General features: G+C 48.4%; 1 protein-coding gene across 1 annotated transcript in view; it reads right to left on the bottom strand.

Moving 5' to 3' along the window:
* Positions 1 to 439: 439 nt before the first annotated feature.
* The window catches only part of TRPV3 (transient receptor potential cation channel subfamily V member 3), a 34,806-nt gene continuing 26,322 nt past the window's right edge, over positions 440 to 8,923 (bottom strand). Inside the window, exons 13-18 of the mRNA XM_077311238.1 lie at positions 7,649 to 7,814; positions 7,343 to 7,409; positions 5,579 to 5,850; positions 4,049 to 4,161; positions 3,048 to 3,118; positions 440 to 1,728 (exon numbers count right to left, since the gene is read on the bottom strand). Coding sequence (XP_077167353.1) covers positions 1,634 to 1,728; positions 3,048 to 3,118; positions 4,049 to 4,161; positions 5,579 to 5,850; positions 7,343 to 7,409; positions 7,649 to 7,814 — 784 coding nt within the window. The 3' untranslated portion in view covers positions 440 to 1,633. The remainder of the gene's footprint in view (positions 1,729 to 3,047; positions 3,119 to 4,048; positions 4,162 to 5,578; positions 5,851 to 7,342; positions 7,410 to 7,648; positions 7,815 to 8,923) is intronic.

Below are 8,923 nucleotides of genomic sequence, written 5' to 3'. Positions count from 1 at the left end.
CAGTAGTGTGATGTTTTATTTCAAAACTTCCATTTAATTTGCAATAAATACTTTTAAAAAAACAACAATTATTTAAATAGAAGCCGTCCCATTTTGCACAACTCCAGCATCAAATAACTTAATGGCCAAGCTTTTCCTGCCAGCCCACGTGGCTCTCGAGTGCTTCAGGGACCGCGAGAGCTGTGTCAGCATGGGTGGCCGCTGCCTGCAAGAGCCTTCAGAAACAGGTTGGCCTTATCCTGCATCAGGGTCAGCCCTTCTGGCTACAGTCATTTTCAAAGCATTTGAATCAAGATCCATCAGGACTAAGGCACATTCTGCAGGGATGACTCAATAAATACCGTATGCGCAAACACCCACCCACCCACCCACCCCCAATAAATTATCAGTCACTTCAAACTAAGGTGGTATGCAACATTTAAAACATGTCCTACTCAGAGATTTACAGTCTCAGTATCCTTTCACAACCCTAGGGTGGACAAGCCCCCCTGGCCACCAGCAAGGCATCCAGGGGTGGATAAAGTTGCCAGATCCAGGTTGGGAAGCACTTGGCGATTTTGGGATGGAGCCTGGTGAAGACAGGAACCTCAGTGGGGTTCAATGCCCTGGAGCCAACCCTCCTATGCGTCCATTTTCTCCGGGGGAACGGATCGCTGGAGTCCGGAGATGAGCTGTAATTCCGGGAGAACCCCAGGTCCCACCTGGAGGCTGGCATCCCTACAGTAGATGTAACTGTTAGGCCAATGGACACATGTTGATGGATCACATGTCTCTCTCAACAGTTTTTTTCTGTTTTGAATGAGATGCGACCACAGAAGCCTCCATCCAGAGTGGGAAGACCCCTGAAGGAGGGGGCTTCTTAACCCTTTCCCTTCAAGTGCTTTTTCACAGCTGCTGCCACCGGAGCAGTACGCAACCTTTTCACTGAGTCAGGCCCAGCAGGAGAACGAGTCCCGAAGCAGGCGGTGTTGACCATTTCACGCTGTGGTTTCCTTTGGGAATCTGAAATGTGTTTTCTGTCTCATCCCTTCATAGTCGCCAGGCCTCGAAAGCAGCTTAGTGAGACACAGGTCAGCAAACGGAACCATCCCACCATTTTGACAAGAGGTAAACATCCCTTCCTCCAAAAGGAGGACAATAAATTAGACATCCAGTCGTCAAGCCTCACAAATATTTAGAAAAAGAACTCTCTTAAAAAAAAAACACAGCATAGTAAGGCGGGCAGTTTTGTTTGGCAGGCGGCCGAAGGCACTCTGATTACCTCCCCGGTCAAAGGCCAGAAGCCCGGTTGTGATCTCTGACCTAACCAAAGGCCTGTGACCTGGACATCAACCACATTTCCCGGGCTTGACCTCACCCAGCCCAACCCTAGTGCACAATCAGGCTTCCTTTGGGGTTCCTTCCTTTGTCACCCAGACCAATGGCTCTTGCCTTTCTTGGCTGCCACCTGTCCCTTCCTTTCTGAATCCATCCCGCTCCCTTGGGCAGTAGCAGCACCACTTGTCTTAACCCGAATGCCACTCTGGGCAAACTGGAGGAATGAAAGGCATTATGGGAGCCATGCAGCAACAGCCGAAGCCTCTGGAGCTGTTGGTCGGGAGGTCTGAAGAGTCTTGCATGCACCCGTACGGTGCTAAACAGAGGTCTCTGGCAAATCTTCAATTTCTTCATATGTGTTCAGCGTGATTTTGCTGTTACTTCTTGAGGCGTCTTGCATTCTACTGTAATCTTAAAAAAAAAAAGAGTACATTTTTTTCCTAATTAAAATGCATTAAATTCTCTGCTTCTTCACTAATGCTGTACGCAGGGTTGGGAAATACCTGGAGGCTTTAGGGGTGGAGCTGGGAGTGGATGGGATTTGGGGCGAGGAGGGACAGCAAAGCAGTATCATGTTCTGGAGTCAGTCCTCCAAAGTGGTCATTTTCTCCAGGGGAGCTGATCTCTTTAATCTGGAGATCAGCTAAAATTCCGGGGGATCCCCAGGTCCCACCTGGAGGCTGGCATCCCTAGATTTGGCTCATGTCGAGGATTTATCAGTTGTAGCAAGAGGGACTTCTGCCGCTCTAAAAGTCTGCAAAAGGGAAACTTAGTGGGTAGGCCCTGCTGTGCTCAAGAGTTGAAGAAATTCTCCCATCAAGGGAGGAGGCTGGGGGACTTCGAAGTTATTGTCCCCCAGGGAAGGTCAGCCAGCGATCCCGAGTCTGTGTGGATACAGCTTCTTTTGAGTTTGGCACTGGGATCATGGCACTCTGGCTTGAAAAATGAAAATGAAGGGTGCTAACTGGGGAGCCTACCCCACAGAGGGTCTGAAAATGTTCAAGTTGGCATGGCTCTAAAATCATCATGACTGCATTTACTGAGCAGAGCACAGGTGGGCAGTAACACTACTTTGTCAAAATAGCCAATCAATCCATTTTGGTCTGTTCTTGTGTTTTGTAAAGTACACCGAATTCTAGGGGATTGATTGGCTGTTTTGACAAAGGATTATCATTGGCTGTATTTGGTTATGACACAGTCTACTGATGTGACAGAATTGATTTTTGCTATATATTCCCTGTCATGTAAGAAGATCATAGTCTGCCGAAGAGTGCCTGCACTCAAAAGCTCATGCCCTGAATAAATCTTTGTTGGTCTTAAAGGTGCTACTGGACTCTGATTTTATTGTGCTACTTCAGACCAACACGGCTACTCATTTGAATCTAGAGCTACACATGTACATATTAGTACATATTAAAACCTCGCTTTCTCAACCAGGGTTTTGTGAAACCTTGGGTTTTCTTTACAACTCTGGAAGGGTTTCCTGAGTTAGTGGGAATGATGGGCCGGGAGGGGGTGGGAAGGGGGGGGACTCCAGGTGGGCGTGTCCACAGCTCTGTTTCCCAACCATATTCAGCACAATCGTGCCACTTCTGGGGTTTCTAAAAGCATGAAGAATATTTCAGGGGTTTCTCAATATTAAAGAAGTTGAGAAAGGCTGATTTAAACAATACGGAGCTTTTAAAGAAAAGGGCATGTCTCTAAATCTGATGCTGCCAAGTTGACGGTACCTGTCGACCCGGGGTCTTCATTGATGAAGGAAACGTGGGTTTTCCACTCTGTCCACTTCACTTCATTAATCCTGTTTGCAGAGGATAGAAATCCAGTCATTATTAAACTTAATCCACATGGTCTCAGTTTTCTTAGGATAGGAAAAGAATTATATTCATTTGCAGCTTTATTTCACTTTTCACATCTTGGAAACATGATGTCACAATCAGCAATGGCAATATTTTGCATTTGTTTTGGCTGATGTTTTTAAGACTTAGGTTTGCACACAAACCCACATCCTCATTTTAAATTAACATCCTGAAGAGCATTAGATCAAAAGGAATTACATATAAATATAAAATTCATATGAGCCTCTTGTGGCGCAGAGCGGTAAGACGGTAGACATGCAGCCTGAAAGCTCTGTCCATGAGGCTGGGAGTTCAATCCCAGCAGCTGGCTCAAGGTTGACTCAGTCTTCCATCCTTCCGAGGTCAGTAAAATGAATACCCAGCTTGGTAAATGGTAATGACTGGGGAAGGCACTGGCAAACCACCCTGTATTGAGTCTGCCATGAAAACGCTAGAGGGTGTCACCCCAAGGGTCAGACATGACCTGGTGCTTGCACAGGGGATACTTTTACCTTTACCTTTATAAAATTCATATCCTTTTGTTGTAAAGCTCTTCAGGATGTTAATTTAAAATGAGGTGTTGTTTATTTTTTGCAAACCTGTCTTTAAAATGTCAGCCAAAACAAATTCGAAATATTGCCATCGCTAATTGTGACGTTGTGTTTCCTATATATGAGAAGTGAAAGCCTCAAACAAATACCTATACTATGTATCATCTATCCATCCATCTTCCACCCTGTCTCACCCTGTCTCATGAGACAACCAGCCTTCTATTAAAGTAAATGAGTTTGCTCTAGAGTAACTGGCATGCCACTACAGCTGTGTACAGTTTTGTTCAGCTTTTCTCTGTTAGCATGCCGCAGCATCAACCACCGAACTCTGAAATTAATTACCTTAAACATAACCTGGTATCGTTGTCAGCCACTTTGCACCACTCTCCCAGCTCAAATTTCCTCCTTATCCATTTTGGTAACAGCTTTTCCGTTTCCACAATGGTCCTTGCTCTCTAGGGGAAAGAACGGCAACAGCATTACCAAAAGGTTCCAGAGGTCCACTGGCCAGGTGACATCGGCACTCAATCCAAGGGGGCCATATTCACAGCCACTTTGATGGGGGAGAGATGGGGAAGAAATCTGTGCTCAAGCCCTAGACTTCAGTTGCCGATAACTGCAATGGTCACTGGCCCCCATTAAGCCCAGAGGGGTGCAATATGTTGGGGAGAGAGGGATAGAGCAGGCCTTGACGTTCCTTTCTCTACATCAATGTGGTTTGTGCACCTTGTTGTTTGGCTGCTGCCCCTAATTTGTTTCTTTCTTTCTTTCTTTGTTTCCATAGCTGGAGTCAGGACAGACAAAAGGAAATAGATCTTTACACAGAGAATGTGGAATTCGCTGCCAGAGGATGTAATGATGTCCACAGGCAGAAACAGCTTTAAAAGGGGATTAGACAGATTCTTGGTAGGTCTATCAGTGGCTACTAGCCGTGGGGGAGGGGAACCTCCACATTCAGGGGCACTAAGCCTCTGAATCTCAGAGCCAGGAGGCAACGTCAGGGAAAGGCCTCAGTCTCTCTGATCTGTTGTTGTCAGAGGAACTGGTTGGCCACTGCATGAGACAGGATGCTGGACAAGATAGACCTCTGGTCTGATCCAGCAGGACCCTTCATATGTTCCTGTGAAGGCCACAGCTTCTCTGCCTGTGGTTGGCCTTCCAGAGGAACTGGTTGACCACTGTGTGAGACAGGATGTTGGTGGACCACAGGTCTGATCCAGCAGGACCCTCCTTATGGCCTTTATGTCCTGTTGTTGGCCCAGAGGAGCTGGTTGGGCACTGCATGAGACAGGATGCTTGACTAGACAGACCACTGGTCTGATCCAGCAGGGCTCTTCTTATGAAGGCCTTGGCTTCTATGCCCTGTTCTTGACTATCCAGAGGAACCAGCTGTCTACTGTGTGAGACTGAATGCTGCACCAGCTGGACCTTTGGTCTGTTTCAGCAGGACCCCCCCCCCCTTATGGTCTTACATTCTTTCTAGGACCTTGGGCTTCTATGCCCTGTTGTTGGCTCTCAAGAGGAACTGGTTGGCCACTGTGTGAGGCAGGATGCTGAACGAGGCAGACCACTTGTCTGATCTGCAGGGTTCTTCTTATGTCCTTAACTAATACAAAATGAGATGTTACTACTTACTGTCATCATTCTATGGCAAGGGTAGTCAAACTGCGGCCCTCCAGATGTCCATGGACTACAATTGCCATGGACATCTGGAGGGCCGCAGTTTGACTACCCCTGTTCTATGGAATTTTGTTAATCGGGGAAAACAGATGGCTACAGTTACAACCTGAGCTTGGAGAATGGAGCAAGCCCTAGGATTTTCTATTCTGTGGCCCCTGACTATGGCAACCGTCCTCCTCCTCCTCCACTCACCTGGAGCCTCCAGATGTGCTCACTCTCCTTGGAGATGTCCTCCACCGTCTCTCCCATCAGCGCGATCAGCATGTTAAGGAGCAAGACGAAGGTCAGGACAACGTAGGAGATGAGCAGGAGCAGGAAGAGCACGGGGTACTTGGCCTTGTCGTGGATCGCCAGGTCCCCCAGCCCCAAAGTGAGCTCAAAGAGCTGGATCACCACTGTCCCCAGGCTGCTGTTGGAGTGGCACTTGCTGTCGTCCGGATAAGTGTCAATCAGTGCAGCCAGGGCTGTGTGGAAAGAAGAGGACCTAAGATTATACTTGTGGGTCTCACAAAGTGTCTCTGGCTCTGGGCTGATGGGCTGAGGAGAAGAAGAAGAAGAAGAAGAAGAGGAGGAGGAAGAGGAAGAGGAAGAGGAAGAGGAAGAGGAAGAGGAAGAGGAAGAGGAAGAGGAAGAGCTGTTTTTTTGTACCCCGTTTTTCATTCCCTGAAAGAGTCCTAAAGTGGTTTACAAACACCTTTCCATTCCTCTCCCCATAATAGACAGCCTGGGAGGTAGGAGGAACAGCTAGCACAGTTCCACAGGGCCTGCAAAATGGAGCTCTTCCGCCAGGCTTTTGATTGGGACTGATGAAAATAAACATCTCGCTTCTATCAGGGCCGCATGTTACCTTCTACTATTGATATTGGAAATTTAGACCTTTGCTGGACTGAGATACAATAAGAGATACCAGTTCTTAGATCGCCAATGCCAATTTTTAACCTGGGCCTATTCTGCACACAATAGAGAATGCACTTTCAATGCATTTTAGAAGTAGATTTTCCTGTTCTGCACAGGAAAATACAGCTGCCAAAGCACATTGAAAGTGCATTATCCCATGTGTGCAGAATGGGCCCTGAGGTTGTTTTTTCCCAATTTTAATTGTATTTTGAATTGTCTTAACTACATTTTGAATTTAGTTACCAGGTTACCAATACGTAGATAGGTCGGTCAGTCGGTAGATGGATGGACAGACAGACAGACAGACAGGCAGATAAATAGATAAGTGGGACTGAGAGAGCTCTGAGACAGCTACTCTGTGAGAACAGCTCTAAGAGAACTGGGACTGGCCCAAGGTCATCCAGCTGGCTGCATGTGGAGGCGGGGGGAATCAAACCTGGTGCTCCAGATTAGAGGCCACTGCTCTTAACCATCATGCTGGGTCTCAGGTTTCCACACTTGGAGACTTGGGGATGGAGCTGGAAGCGAACAGGATTTGGGGCAGGGAGGGACTTCAGTGGAGTATAATGCTACAGAGTCCACCTTCTGAAGCAGCCATTTCCTCCAGGGGAGTTGATCTCTTTAGTCTGGAGATGAGCTATAATTCTAGGGGATCCCCAGGTCCCACCTGGAGGCTGTGGTTGGCCTTCCAGAGGAACTTTTTGACCACTGTGTGAGGCAGGATGTTGGTGGACCACAGGTCTGATCCAGCAGGACCCTCCTTATGGTCTTGTTCTTATGAAGGCCTTGGCCTCTATGTCCTGTTGTTGGCCCACAGGAATTGGTTGTAATATTCTCATATTACATAGTGGGCAACCCTGAAGAAGCCGTCCACTGTTCCCGACCGGCCCCCTCCAGCTCCTAGCAGGCTACCAAACCAGACTCTGGGCTCTCTTCATCCCAGTGGGCCGCAACTTCTGCATTGTGAGGAACTGACATTAGCCTCTCTTTCAAACCACAGTAGGCCTTTTCACAGGTCTCCCGACACTCCCGCATACAACCCTTGAGAGGTGTTTTTACCTACGCCAAATCCAAGCAGAAATACGAGATACACCAGTAAAAACTTGACCACGTCATGCAAGATGACCTTGAAAAGGAAACAAAATAGACCTGGTTATACTCTTATTCCACACTGCACCCCTCTCGGTGGGTGGCCCAAGGGTGCTGACTGTTCTCCCACCAATAGATGAGCAGAGGGGGTTTGACGCTGCCTTCCTCCCCACAGCACCCCCGGTCATCCTGGCTGGCTCCCCCACTCCCAAATACTGACTGCAGCCCAGGGAAAGGCAGGCCAATAAATGCACGGGTTTCAAACCGAGTCCTTGCCTGTTGGATCATAACGCTGTAGATTCCCATCGACTGCAAGCCCCTGGTGAAGTAGAGCATGTTGGCCCATCCGAGGGACATGGCCAAGACGAGGCAGGCCAGGTGTTCTTTGTAGGAGAACAGGTACAAGCAGACGGAGAAGATAACCAGCAGAGCTTGGATGAAGCTGTCCAAAACGACATCAAAAAACACACCCGCGCAGGTGGTTACGTAAGCAAAAAGAACCATCGCTCCCTGGCCAGTTTCCAGAAAGGAAGTAACACGGAGCCGTTGTGGCAAAAAACCAAAACACAGAACGCGAGCCGTCTGGCACCTTCAAGACTAACACATTTTTATGCTCCCCAAAGTGTCTCGGGACTCACACCTTGTTTGTCACGCATCTCCGAGAGGAGCCCGCAAAAGCTGGCGCTGGGATAAAAATGTGTTAGCCTGCAAGACACCAGAAGATGCTTGTGTTGGAGACAGGCCAGGGTTTCCTTTCAAGTGGCAGCATGTCTTCTGAAGCTGAGCATTCTAGCCTAAAGGCCCGCAGCTAGTGGGGGATCATCAACGTATGTGCAGAGCTTCCCATTCACTTCAGGGGAGGAGGCGCTGGCAGACAAGAATCCCTCGGTGGGTACCCAAAGTGCTCCCCTCCGCTGCCGGCAATGGAGCAGCTGGCACAGGCAGAATTCCGGTGCCTCTGCTGGATTGCCTGTAGGGCTTGGCTATGGCAGGGGAGGGGGCAGAGCGGTGGGTGTGAATTTAGATTCTGTATCTTCCCTTTTCCGCTTCGGTGCAATTTGGTTCAGGCTGGTTGCAAATCTAGTACAGATTCCGCAGTGCACGGCTCTTGAGTAACTGCCAGGTTTTGTCCCCCCAAGTTTCTCCCTCAATTCATTTTACAGACCCAGAAAAAAGCTGATCTAATCTAGGGATGCCAGTGCTCAGGTAAAGCCTGGGGATCCCCTGGAATTATAGCTCGTCTCCAAGCAGCAGAGATCAGTCCCTCTTGAGCAAACGGATGCTTTGGTGGGTGACTATGTCAGGCTTTTTCAGCCAGGGTTTCTTGATGGCCCTGAATGAGCAGGAGTTAATTGATTTTTTAATATATGCTTTAAATTTGTTAAACATTTATCAGGTGATATGACCATATATGGTCATGTCAACCCCCCCCCTCCCCAGGGCCAATGAAGGGGCCTGGATGGGGTGGGAAGGGGAGGGGCTCTGGGTGGGCGTGTCCACAGCTCTGCTTCCCAACCATGTTCTGCACGATCAGGCCATTACTGGGATTTC

This window comes from Paroedura picta, chromosome 15 (assembly GCF_049243985.1).
Source record: "Paroedura picta isolate Pp20150507F chromosome 15, Ppicta_v3.0, whole genome shotgun sequence".
Lineage (NCBI taxonomy): Eukaryota > Metazoa > Chordata > Lepidosauria > Squamata > Gekkonidae > Paroedura > Paroedura picta.
Note: the sequence above shows the minus strand (reverse complement) of the source record. Positions and strands in the feature narration are given on the sequence as shown.